The sequence below is a fragment of the Dermacentor andersoni genome, chromosome 2 (assembly GCF_023375885.2).
Source record: "Dermacentor andersoni chromosome 2, qqDerAnde1_hic_scaffold, whole genome shotgun sequence".
Taxonomy (NCBI): Eukaryota; Metazoa; Arthropoda; class Arachnida; order Ixodida; family Ixodidae; genus Dermacentor; species Dermacentor andersoni.
This window is the reverse complement of record NC_092815.1, coordinates 117524915-117538514: the sequence shown is the minus strand read 5'-3', so window position 1 is coordinate 117538514 and position 13600 is coordinate 117524915. Positions and strand designations below refer to the sequence as shown.

The following is a 13600-nucleotide window of genomic DNA, read 5'->3' as shown; positions in this document are numbered from 1 at the left end:
AAATCTGGCGATACTTTAGTGCGCCTGTCAATGGTGTGGCTTAGGCGAAGTGGAGTCTTAGTCCATTTTTTGAAAGAAGCTCTGTATTTTAGTTTTATTAAGGAAGAAAAAACATCCCTCGCACAACTCGTGGGTTTTCTTAATGGTGCACAATTTTATTACCTTGCAGTTTATACAACGTTACCAGAAATCGTTAGTATCAAGATGCTGAACGAAACATTGCCTGGAGGAGCGAGCTCATGGGAGGACGTGATCGAAAGTGCTGTCATAAATCTGAATTGGGTACGCATACGCTTACACGTTCATTGAAATTCTTTATAATTAAAATCTACTTGAAGAAAAGTGCATTAATATGGCAGGGCTGCTTTTCTGCATTACCGCAGTGCAATATTTATACTTCCTACTTTGCAGTTGGTTCGTCATAACTTCTCGCAAGAATCGTTTCAAGAGGCATTTTGTAGCAGCGCAGAAAGGCGTTTGCTCGCGTACAAGTCCCAGGAGGGACAAGATCTGTGCGACACTGATTTTGTGGAAGCAATTGCTCGATCTGTGTTCAACGCATCTGGTATTGCGAAACAGGTAAGTACGTACCATAGCATAAACACTGTTCCTCTAGGAAAGTATAACCAGTCAAACGTAACTTCAAGCGATGAATCACCGGAGATGTGATTATTTAGGCTTACCTTCACACTTTGATTACTGCTGCATTCGTGCAGGTTATGGAAGCACAGAACAAGGCATTCTATGCAGCGAAGTGGCTGGACAAAATCCTGAAGGGTGCGACCACGCTGTGGGATGCCATGTCCAAGCTTCTGCGGTCGACCAAAGCTCTTTCACTTGACACTTCGGGCGACAACGTGGCCGACACACTGTCCTCTGTTATAACGTTACTCGACGACAGCGTCCTCAAGGAGCTTATAAGCAGGTAAAGTCAAAGTCCATCTCTCGCATCACAGATCTTTGGCAAGAGCTCTTTAGTAAAGCGTTAAACAAAAATTTATTCCAGCTTGGACAAAGTGCAGGAGATAATAGAAGCGATTTTTCCTGGAGGCTCTATTGAGGAATACGTCAACCTGATTACTCAAGGGCTCAGAGGCGTCGAAAAACTAGGCGAGAGTGGCCTGTTCCACCTAACATGTAAGCCTGATTTTCCGTTTCATTGTTAAATATCGGACAGCTAACAATCTTTCTTTGGAAATTAATTCGCGGCTTATGAGAGTCATGCGCTGTAATATGAAGGAAACCCAAGACGTATGAATGCATGAAAATAAAGATGTTGGGTTTTGACTAACGCCATTGCGCAATATGTTTTTATTTGATAAATTTTACTGATCCATTGTCCTTATCTCGTCTTATATATTACTCGCATGTGTTATTAGTGCGTCTGGTATGTAGTGCATGTATTTTCACATATTGATATGCATAGTATATATATATATTGTTGTATCGCTTATAGTATATGCATTTATTGCTGTGACTGTTGCTTATATAGGTATTTATTGATGTCACTTCATGCATTGTCATTCAATACTTTAACCAATGCATTCTCACTGCTGCCGATTACTGGCCCCTCTGGCCGCCGTCAAGCTGTAAGCTTACGGATATCTTGTCAGGGGAGCCTTCAACACAACATTGTATGTGTGTTGTGAATAAATATTGAATTGAAAAGTTGAATTGGTCTTCTTTGGAGATTCCAGATCGATTTGGGGTTCGTGGGACCTGGGTATCTGGTCACTTTGCTCTCTTCAAATTAGACGATTTGAGGCCTTCTAGTGCACGTAATAAAACGAAAAAGGCGCCTAAATGAAGCTTGGAACAAAAAATACGCACCAAGTTAGCGAAGAGCTATGTACAGAGCAGTAGTAATTCGTAATAAGCGCAAAAAAGCCGACACGAAACCCTGATTCGCTCGTACACCCTGCGCGCGCCAACAACCGGAACCGGAAGTGTGGCTTTACTCAACGAATACTATGAAACGATCCCGGAGATAGTGCAATGGTGATCATGGGCCGACCTAGAAGGTAGTGCAGTTTAAACAACAAACTACATCGTACACTAATGCGCCTAAGAAGACATTGTCTTTCTTCAATGTCAACCGCTGTTGAATCGTTCTTTTTTCTTTTTAAAATAAAGTTCAACTTAAGTGGCGGTGAAAGTGTTAAATACATTGTGAAAAAAAAAATTACAGTAGAACCCTCGTTATAACAAGATCGTCGGGAGAGGAAATGTACTTCGTTGTAAGCGGTCCTTCGTTGAGAGCAGAAAGCTCCAAAAGGGCCAAACCAACGCTGGATGGGCTCTCCATTGGCAAAGGAGTTCGTAAAACTTATATTGAAACAAGGCCGCGCTCAACAGTGGCGACGTCACAGTGGCGAAATTCTGCTGATGCCCACGTGCAATTATCTAGACTGTCGGTTTATCATCACGTGATACAGTTAGTCTCAAGAAGCTGCTTCCATGTGTAGGAGGAGCCTTCTTAGCACTCTGTGCCTCTCCAAGTTACGAATAAACCTTACGGAAAAAATAAAAATTTCATCGTGCATGCCGCACCGAGCGGTCCGGTGCGAATTTACAGCTGGCACTTCGTATTAAACGGTGTCCGACGTCACCAAATTAGCTCACTGTGACTTCACTTTGAATAATCCGGCCTAAATAAACGCACTGCAGTGAGACTGCGAAAAACTTCGAGCAATGCGATATTGCCAATAAAGTGATGTAGTTATAACAACGGTTTACTGTATAATTTTCAACGAGTATACTAAGACATTCACGGTGACATGGAGCGTGAGTGGAACATAATGTGTTTTTTTTTATGTGATACAGACACCGTCCAGGACACATTTTCTGATAAGGAGAGGGCCAAGAAAATAATAAAAAGGGAGCTGAACTTGCCCCAAGACCAGCTTGACAAAGTGCTGAAGCAACCTCTGGACATCGATACGGTGAGGACCTCCATATGCTCATCGTTTTTTCATCACCTCCCGCACAACACTGAGCCGCTGAGTTTACTAAAATTATTTGTTGGCTTTCTGTAGCGCAAAAAAAATGCGGTGAGAACGGCATAAAAGCAAAAACAAATTTGTAGTCCGAACCATAGATAGCGTAGCAAGGTATATATCGTTCCGGTTGAACTCCTTGCACAATGTTTTAACTAGACGCGGGAGCGACATGGCGCGACGTAGCACGCAAAGCACCTGCTGCTGTGCCGAAGAAACAGCGCCCCGGCAGCTGCCAGGCGTCTCACAATGCTGGCGTAATGCGGAGCGCAGCCGCCGGGGGCGCGGCAGGCGTCGCCCTTCTACGCCCTTCGGTGGTGCACGAGGTGAGACCGACGGGAAACCATCGGCGTATTTAGCGCCCATGGAAATGTTAGGTTATGTTAGCTTGGTGTTTACTGTCTGTTCCACTCAGGCCACTGCGCACCCACAGCACCTCAGCGAGAACGCTAGTGCGCCCATCGTGCACGTACGCACAAAGCTCATGCTAGGAGCGGAAGGCAGCAGGCCATCCTGGCTCCACCGCTGAGCTGATTTAATTGAGCGTTGACGTTCGTCTTCCTACAGATCCTCGTAAACTTACCGGTTATGCCAAGTGCAGCCAAACATTGAAGTACTCGCTTACGCAGAACGTAGTGAAGCGCTCGCACCTGGTGCGCGCCCTCCTCCTGGTTTCCTCATCACCCAGTGCGTGACGTCAACCACACCCGCTTCAATTATCGGACGCCTTGCTCTCCTCCTGCTACTCCGCATCAACGCTTTCCCTCTCTGTACTTTACTCTCCTCCTCGTTCGTGTCACACAAACCGGTTTTTATTGTACGAGATTGGCCGACGTCCATTCAAAGTGGGCGAAGCAGCTTAAGGAAGTTATCGGTTAAAAACAAAACAAAAGGAAAGTCTCTATCTTTATTTGGACTGAACACAGAGCATTGTGCTAAAAAATACTGGAAGGAAGCAAGCGTGCTGCCAATTTCTAAATGTATTCACAACCCCAAAAAATAAAGAAGAGAAGGGGGGCGGGGGGGAGTCGTGGTTATCTACATGTCGTAACTTTTTAACTTCCGAAGTGCTACAATGGCCGGAAATTCGTCTCCCCGACACCTCGTTCTGCATAACTTTGTTAGCACTACTGCCGAAAGTGTTGATAGATTTCCTGCACACTTAAACAGTACGTCTTTCTCTTTTTTTTTCGTTTAATTGCGGATTGCTTGTGCTGCAGAAATGTTGTATGGTAGTGTACACGCTGTACTGCTGCTAGTGTGCGGGGTCAGGGACATTTGTCAAGCACTCATTGTCTTTAGTCTCCCTTTCTCAGTTAAACACTTCAACAGATCTTTCATTTGATTTTCATGTTATTTCCTTAAAAAAACCCTTGCGGGGTTATTACATAAGAGGTATTACATGAAGGTAAAAACAAGCGAGTCTCTGCCTCCTCTTCAAATTTCTTGTAAAATGAAAAGATAGATTTCAACTCAAAGCAAACCACGCGCAGCGTTACAAAAGTCCGAGATTGCGCACCAGTATCCGTACCCGAGTACATTGATTCTGTGGGGCGTAATGCATCCCCCATCCCAGTATGTTTAATTCGCTTCGCCTATAGTTTTCACATCATATTGCGTGACGCTAGGGAAACAGGAAGCAGCAGAAATGCGGCTTTGACAGAGGTCTGCTAATAGTTGTACTGTCCTGAAACAAAATGCGCACAACTCCGCGTGGTTATCCCTGCGCCTACTGGTCTCATTTTTCATGATGCTAACGACAACATATTTTGTTTTGCTCTCAATAGCTCGCCAGGAATGACGGCATTAACAACGTCGTGGCAACTGCCATCTGCAACGCCGTCGAAAGCCAACCAAGTGTTTCCGGTCCTCGCAACAAGGATTTCATGGCACTTTGCACTCCCGCCTTGTCTTCAGAAATTGACTATCGGCCATTTCCCGACCTCACAATGTCGAAGGTCATCAAAAATGTGAGTTCTAAACTTATATTAACTGAAGAATGAGACTTTCTTAGCATAGTACTAATTTGTTCGTTACGTTTCTTTTTCTTTTTTAGTTTGCAGACGCTGTATTTGATGGCGTACTGCGGGCATCGAACCTCAGTAAGGAAGTGGTGATGTCCGCCTTGAAAGCACTTAGTACGGCACCGCAAGTCGTTCCAGTGATAAGGGAAAAGTTGTCACTTCTTTCTGAAGCTCTGGATCCAAAGACCGCAAAAGCACTGTCCGACCTCAACATCACTCAAGATGGCATCAGCGTGTTGACAAGTACGATAGCCAACCATTACGGCATATATATATATATATATATATATATATATATATATATATATATATATATATATATATATATATATATATGTGTGTGTGTGTGTGTGTGTGTGTGTGTGTGTGTGTGTGTGTGTGTGTGTGGTCGCACGTGCAAACAATGTCGAGTTTCATGAAAAGCAGCTGTACTTTCCTCTACAGTAGTTTCAACAAAGTAGTTTCCTCTACAGCTTTTTTTTACCGATTAGGTTACAGGAAAATTTTGCTTCCATAAGCTTGCTGCTAATTATGGATTCACAGACACACAAAAAAGACGAACTTGCTTGTCTATTAGCCTACTTCGAGGTTCAGTGTTGTTGTTGTTGTTGTTTTCTTTCTTAAAGCTACCAATTTTCCTTCGGAATCACTTACAGGTCCAGCTGCGCTGAGCCTCGTGGGCCAGCTGCTTTGTGGTTCACCCCTCAAAGCACTTGAAGACCAATTTTATCTCCTAGAACCTTCGTCTCGTGAGCCAACACTTGACGTGCAGGAAATAGAAGAACTGCCTAGTAAGAGCATTTGTTATTTATCAGCGTGGATTATTCCTTGAGAATGCAGTCAAGTGAACGAGAAATAGATATCTAAAAGTTCAGCACGTAGTGATAATCTTTGCATGTATATTCGAGTAAGTTGCATACCTGAAAAAATATTATTATGGGAACATTCGTAAACTTGGAACATAATCGTAATTTTTGGCATCATGTATGACTTAATTGCATATAGTATCCCACGTTTTAGCATAAGTTACATGCCATGTTGAAAATCGTGGGCTGCATTAATACGCAGTCATTGCAAATGGTTGCTGAAAGTTCCCAGAAATGTGTACGATTGCTTTTCAGAAGACGTAAATGAACGTATACGTAGCTTTAGGTATCGCGCAGCACAATAAATAATTAAATATAAGGAACAAAAAAAAAAGAAAATACGCATCTGTTTGAGCATTCAAAAGGAGTCGTAATGGAATAGGAAACTCACTAAAACGTGGTTTTGGATGTATGCATATTTTTATCACTTTTCGTAGTAAAAAGACCGTTACGATTAGCTACGTTTTATGTGTTCACGTTATGCCTGTCACTCTCCGTCACGCGAGAAAGTATAGTAGCAGCCACGAAAATATGACCGAAGGCTAGCAGAAGCCAATTTGTCGGCGAGACCTTGTAAGCGTTTCACCACCATGGGCGTAACACGTTCACTTTGTCGACAGGCAAGTTTTGTCGTCGTGGCTATGAACAAGTGATGAGGATGTCCGGCGGCCCCATCATCTGGGGATTCCTCAAGCCCATTCTGCGAGGCCAGATACTGTATGCGCCGAGATCGCCAGCTGCTTTCCAAATCATGCAAGAGGTACGACACCTAGGCTTCGCTTTTTCGCATGTTTTGATGATGGCCGTCACATGCGTGAGTTAAACGCCTTAAATGGCCCCTCACCAGCCCCCATAAGAAATTTTTTACATATACGCCAGAAGTTGTAAAGCGTTGTCCAGGGAAGAGTCTACCGTAAGAAGATTAAAAAATCGTTCAGTAGTAGCCAAAAATAGCAGCAAATGAAAGGTTGCAAGTCCGTGGTACGAGAAGGCGAACTACCCTGCCCGCAGCATGCGCAGGTGAAAATATTTAACTGGTAATCTAACTGGTCCCAGTTGCAAGCCAATTGGGCAGCAACTGATTTCTTCTGGGCAGTATCTCCCCCGTTGTATCGACCAGTCTCAGTCAGAGGAGCTTTCCCTTGGGGCCGCTGCTTGGAAAATTATGACAATGCAGGGCAGAGACAACGCATATGACGAGGGTCTTCCCATATTTTACGCGAGAAAGTAAGTATTACGGCCTGTTACGGCTTCGTCGTTCACTATCGATGGCTGAATTGTTACTTTGTTGTGTTACTTGGTGTTGTTACTTTGTTAGGTGTTTGACATGGATGGCGCCTGCGTGCCGCTGCTGTACGATGTATGTTCTCACTTGTTTTCTGGGCCCCAGATGTCCTCGAGCTGTTTTTTTGTAGCTTTTTACCTTTGGTCTATTCCCTAACTGATTGGGACGAATAAAGGGCATTCCTTTAAGGTCATTAATGCTAGAAGGCGAAAAAAATCTGTGTGGTAGTTTCATTTCTTGAACGTGTATTTTTTGTGTTACTTTAAAATCGCCATGGCAACAAGATTTTTTTCTTTCCTTTTCTTTTTTTTTCTTTGGGGAGGGGGCTTTACATAGGGTTTACAGACGCACTACTGAGGGTTGAAGAAACCAAAACACGTTTCACGCTACATAAATAAAGTCGACTATGCCGCAGCAACATTCTTTCGTAGAATGAAAAGGAAAAGCACACTTTGCTCCTCTATTTATAGTGAACTTTTTACACAGCCACAAGCGCCCAAAAACGCAAACGTAAAAGCCAAAGGCATCAGCACCAAAAGGTCAGTCAGAAACGCCCGAAAGCTTAAGCGTAAATTCCGAAAGCGCCAACGCCTAAATTACAAGATATTTATTAAAACATCACATTAAAATTATATTCTGGCGTTTTGCATGCCAAAACCATAATTTGATTATGAAGCACGTCGTCGTGGGGGAACTACTGATTAATTTTGACCACCTGGGGTTCTTTTACGTGCACCAAATGCACGGTACACGTGTGTTCTTGCATTTCGTCCCCATCTAAATGCGGCCGCCGCGACCGGACTTTCATCCCGCGCCCTCGCGACTTAGCAGCGCAACGAAATTGCAGCATATGAAACTGCGCACACCTATCTGAGAAATACGAATGCATAGCGCGCTGAAAAATTGAAGGAACGCGGCTGGGGAATGAGGGTGTTGCACAGGTGGAAAGTACGACATAATTAAGTGATCCGTGTGAAAATGTGAAAGATTTTTAATGAATTACTTGTGTCATTGCACGGTGTAGGTAACGGGGCTTGGGGACGCCGCTCCCTTTACAGCAGCTTCGCTAGAGATTGAATTTCGATTCTACATGGTCACGCAAGTCTGTCGGAATTATTTTTTTTTATTATTATTTCAACGCTCACTCTGCGTCTCATCTCGGTAAAAACGGCATTTCCTCAGTTTCAGTACAAAAATTTACTAGCAAGACAAGCCTAGAAAGTTCTTTTTATTTGACGCGTTCTTGCTTGCGCACCTGTAAAGCTGGCTCCTTTGCATAGTTAGTGTATATGCAAAGGAGTACCCTTTCAAGGATAACTCGATGAATTCGAGGGAAGGCCCGCTCCCATCTTTCCCTCGGTCTTCTGTCGTGGTTAACGCCAACAGTGTTTCCAACGCAGAACTTAGAAAATGTGGAAGAAGCAACGGTGAGAAGCTTCTAAAGTTGTTGAACATGGATACCCTAGGCGTCTGCCTTCTTGCCACCTGTACTCATTATATTCCTTTCTTACGATGCTTTCCACTCCCGACTTGTACCGGCCTACACTATTCATTAAATCCATTTGCAACTTTAACCAAGTTATAATTCGAAAAGTTTAGGAGCACATTATTCCCTTACGTGTTCCTAAAGCTAAGAATATGTATGTCCTCGCTTTTTTTTTTTTTCTCTTTGACGCGTAACAGTTTGATGGTCATTCGTGCAATTAGTGGTACAATTTTATCGCCATCTCGACTTCCCATTTTGCCTTTGAAACATTTGCCCAACACTCGATCGATGTTTGCAGGTGAACAAGACGTTCGAGTCCATGTCTTTTATCATCGACGCTCTTCATGTGTGGAGCGAGGGAACAATTGGGCTGAAATTTCTGACAAAAGAAAATGGACCAGTGACAAAATTAAAGGTAAAGTATATAAAGATTGTACTTTCTTTACATGTCGCCCGATGCATTCTACATGTGCTCTACTCAGGGTTTACAATCTACGCTTTCGCGTGCGTGTGTGTGAACAGTTTAGCTTATACACTGCCCACATGCCTGTAAGGTCGCGAAATGCTGTCATTAACAATGCCATGCTTTCTGTGAGCGTTCCATGCATTTATGCTCCGCCAACGTACATGTATTACCTATATTGTACCAAATGTATTTTGCTTTTCAGCAGCTTAGCTGGAGAGCACAAGTTCGATAATATTTCTGCACATGTGCAAATGGCAACAGTAGCAGTAGCAACAAAACAAATTGTTTATATATTTTATAGTGAATTCAAACACGTATAGAACAGATGTGAAGATAATTTGAAAGATAATCGAAGTAAATTACTGCAGGAGCTGATTGCATCGAAGAGTCTACAGCCCCTTGCCAAGGACATGCTTGGCGATGATGTGTATGCTTTTCTCACGGACCTCAACGTTAAGGAACTGCGTCATGAATTCGGCGACCTTGGAGGATTGCTTGACCTTGTGCAGCTTGTAGGAAGTATCTCTCAGTGTTTTGAGCTTGACAGGTTCAAGCAGCATAACACTGAAGAAGAACTGGTGAAGGCTGCCATGCATCTTGGTGCCCGAAGAGAGTTTATACTAGGCAAGCTGCATGTTCACTTCCTTTTCTTTATTAGCTTTTTTTTTATTTTTTACCCTGGACCACCTTGCCTTCAGCAATGAATGTCATGACGCACATGTTAAGATGATATTTTTGTGCCAACAATGCACACTTTGGCCTTAGGTACAGCTCTAACTGAACTTACTGCAATGCTGCTCAACATCAGTTAGCACTGCTTGTCCCACACCACTTATAAACAACATTCCAAATAGCAGTGCCTTTAACTATTGCTTTTATGTTTGCACAAAAGGAGATTTGCTAATTTACATCTCTCTTAAGGTATGAATCAGAAATAAATATATATTAATCACAGTCAGAAATTGACTTGGCTTAAAATATGAACCAAATGTTTCATGATTTTCAATGCGTGGTGGACATGGTGGACAGATATTTTTCAGAGAAGTGCCAGGAATACCTAGAAAATTTCTGTGGGATTTCTTAATAACTAAAGCAACCAGAATTAAAAGCATATTGAGTTGACAGAAAAATGTTTTGCGTACAGCCGTTGTCTTCCTCAACCTGGATACAAATATGGGCCTACGTCTGGAGAATGGATCCATGGTGAAATCGTTGCTGCCTCCAGATGTTCAATACAAGATAAGAATGGACATCGACAACGTGCCTCTAACAAAAACTGTTAAATCCAGGTTTGAGCAAATTTCCTCTGCTCCTGAAGTATTAAAAATATCCCTAAGTATGCGTGCCACTCAAAAGTATTAGAAATGAATGGAAATAAATTCTAGCTTGAGTATAAAATATATCTTAACACTTTCCAAATAATTTACAAACTCCGTGTCTTAGATGCATGCTGCTTTCATAAGAAACCTACATATCAGTTTTCACTTCTATTCTTTCATTTAAAAATACAAAAAAAAGCTTGTTGAGTAGTAGGAATTGAAAGGTGCAAAGAAGCATGCGCTAACCTAGAAGCTGCTTGTTGTTGTTATTTAATACGTGCACACAGATGGAAAGGTACACCACATTGAGATGGTTATTCCAAAGGAACTATATTTGTACTTTATGAAACCCATTGCAGGACGCATATCTACAAAGGAGGATTGCATACTACTCATTAAGTACTCTATCGAAAAATGTTACAGAGCCATTTTCAGTTCCACATTTACTCATTTAGTGTGGAACGTTTAAACAAGGCAAATAGGCTCATGCTATAGTTATAGACATGACATCAAATGGCACTGTCTTTTTTTTTACCCCAGGTTCTGGCAACCAGGTGCAAATGATGACTTTTTGGATGATATGCGATACCTACGAGGCTTTGCACACTTTCAGGAGCTCATAGACAAGGCGATCACCAAGATGCACGTGGGAAAGTCATTTGACTACCCTCCAAGCTACCTGCAGCAGTTCCCTTATCCCTGCTACATAAAGGATTCGTAAGCAACCAACATATTAATGATTTAGTTCACAATGTTCTTGGAAAGATAAAGCTATACATCTTTATTTGTCTAGGAGATTATAACCATGAGGGATATAACAATTGAACAGCATTAGATAGATAAAATCATCTAGATTCGAATGATGGCTTCAACGATTGCTACAAAAATACTGAAAAATTTAATGCTGCAATGAGAAAACAATAAATAATTACATGCTTAATTGAGTTCTGTGTAACTAAATTGTTAATCAAATGTGCAACGTGGATAACACAGGAGCACTTAACATCAGTTCCACAAACTACTGTGGTAGAATATTAACATTTTTAGAATGAACTATTTTTATACAAGTTGAGCTCACAAGTTTCTCTATATGATGTGGAAAGTGAAACATAGTATTTTCTAAGATTGTTTTGCAGAATTTCAGTGTAGAGTATTTTTATATTTTTATTCCTATTAATAAATTTTTCATGAGACATTCTTTTTTTCTGTTGTTTTTTCAAACGGGGCTCAGCCAAATACTTTCATTTTTGCAGAGTGGGATATTACATCAAGGCAATGTTACCACTGGTATTCACATTAGCCTGGATTTTCCTGGTGGCCTTCTTTGTACGAGAAAGGGTTCTGCCAAAAGAATTGCACTTAGAAGAAGTAAGTGTTCATGCCAGTCTTTGTGGCACCAAGTACATGATAGATAAACATATACCTCGGTGCTACACCAAACAGCAACTTGTAGACTCTCCTGATGAAGAAACAGTACATATTAACAATTTTGTGTTGTACCTCATGCATACATGTTGCACATAAAGTAATCCTTTATGTTCATTCAGCCATTCAAAAGATGTTATGTTGATTACACATTGAAAATCCTAATTCATGCATAAGAAAAAGAAAGCTAATTATACATACAAGCCTAATTTATTACTGGTAATGTTGCACACATGTCCTCTATTCAAGGAGGGCTTTCTAATTAGAATTTCAGAATCACAGTATGTACACTGCATTGTACATCTCTCCTTGAACATTGCTTAAGACTACAGCATAGCTTACCATTAATATACATGTATTGCGTGGTTTACTACATTTATGATGATACCACAACTAACAATATACAGCCTACAATGACTAGTCATTTCAGCATTATCAATTTTTGAATAATTGTGATGCAAAAATAAACTTAGTAAAACAATGGATTAGCTCACATATTGGATATGATGACAAAACTCTAGCTTTTGAATAGCTGTATATTCTAGAAAGTAGGACATCAAGTCACCAAAGGTAGTGCAAGCAGGCTAAATGAACAATGCTGATATGATCTGATTTCATTACAGATAGCGTAAGCACATTTCCATGATTATATGCATAATGTCATACAGATCAATATCTAAATGACTGCCATTACCATGCATACTCCATGGGCTACAGAACCACCTATTGGTTTGGCACCTTTCTTGCATGCTTGACTTCTAGCACAACATATGAGTGTGTCGTTACCCAAATAATAAATAGAAGTGTCATGCTCACATTATTTTTTCTTTGAGGTATGGTTTTTTTACCACTGAACATTTATAAAACTAGGCAGACTTAAATGTTGGCTGCATGGAGGCTGCAACATGCCACGGCCAAAAACATGTTGCCCTGGCATAACTGTTTGAGCAGTTTGGTAGCTGTTTTAAACACCTTCCAGACATAATGATGAGCTGATGATAATGATCAGATTCTTCAGTTTTATGAATGCTATAATTAGAAACACCACTGCATTTTATAAGTGGTTATATAATTTTTTTTTTTTGTGCACGTCATAGGCTACATCAATTTACATGCTCTGCTGCAGTGAGTGGTCACCAACCTTGTTGCTTAATGTTCGTGGCACCTACAATGTAGCTAAGAATGAAATAGTTTCGTATGTAATCAGTGCTGACTAATGCATGGGCATCCGTCCTGCGATATTTGATGGATGTATGCCCTTACACAAAAAAAAGTAAAGGCCTTCTGGCTGTTACTGCCAAGGGTTGTCTAGCCTTAACTTCTTAATAAAAGGGTGCACACTTGTCTTGCACTGTTGGGGGTTATGTTTGCCTAAATCTGTTTGTTTAGATTATCATGTTGTTCCCCTTGGCTTGCACCAGATTATGCAGGTTATGGGCCTGAAATCATGGATTGACTGGAGTGCATGGTTCCTGATCAGCATATCTATTTCCATTGGCATTGTCGCATGCACAACTGTCATCTTGTGCTATGGAGGCATTTTACCATACAGCAATCCTCTCCTCCTCTTCATTTTCTACGGAACCTTTGCACTCTCAGTGCTCATGTTTTGGTAAGTTGTGCTGCTGCTTGCTGCAAGCCTGCCTATCAAGTATGAAGTCTGAAAAAAAAAATTAAGCTTCTTTTTTAATGTCTAGTAGGCAAGGTGGCAACATAGAGAAGTGATAGAAGAG

At 41.5% G+C, this 13600-nt stretch overlaps 1 protein-coding gene across 1 annotated transcript in view; it reads left to right on the top strand.

Annotated features, from left to right (window-relative positions):
• Positions 1 to 13600, top strand: part of LOC126541326 (phospholipid-transporting ATPase ABCA1-like) — a 55877-nt gene that overhangs the window by 5346 nt on the left and 36931 nt on the right. Inside the window, exons 7-21 of the mRNA XM_050188071.3 lie at positions 170 to 282; positions 412 to 579; positions 717 to 925; positions 1007 to 1137; positions 2824 to 2942; positions 4784 to 4966; positions 5053 to 5263; positions 5677 to 5811; positions 6507 to 6646; positions 8956 to 9072; positions 9492 to 9747; positions 10268 to 10412; positions 10983 to 11159; positions 11696 to 11810; positions 13289 to 13479. Of these exons, the coding sequence (XP_050044028.3) occupies positions 170 to 282; positions 412 to 579; positions 717 to 925; positions 1007 to 1137; positions 2824 to 2942; positions 4784 to 4966; positions 5053 to 5263; positions 5677 to 5811; positions 6507 to 6646; positions 8956 to 9072; positions 9492 to 9747; positions 10268 to 10412; positions 10983 to 11159; positions 11696 to 11810; positions 13289 to 13479 (2410 nt within the window). The remainder of the gene's footprint in view (positions 1 to 169; positions 283 to 411; positions 580 to 716; positions 926 to 1006; positions 1138 to 2823; positions 2943 to 4783; positions 4967 to 5052; positions 5264 to 5676; positions 5812 to 6506; positions 6647 to 8955; positions 9073 to 9491; positions 9748 to 10267; positions 10413 to 10982; positions 11160 to 11695; positions 11811 to 13288; positions 13480 to 13600) is intronic.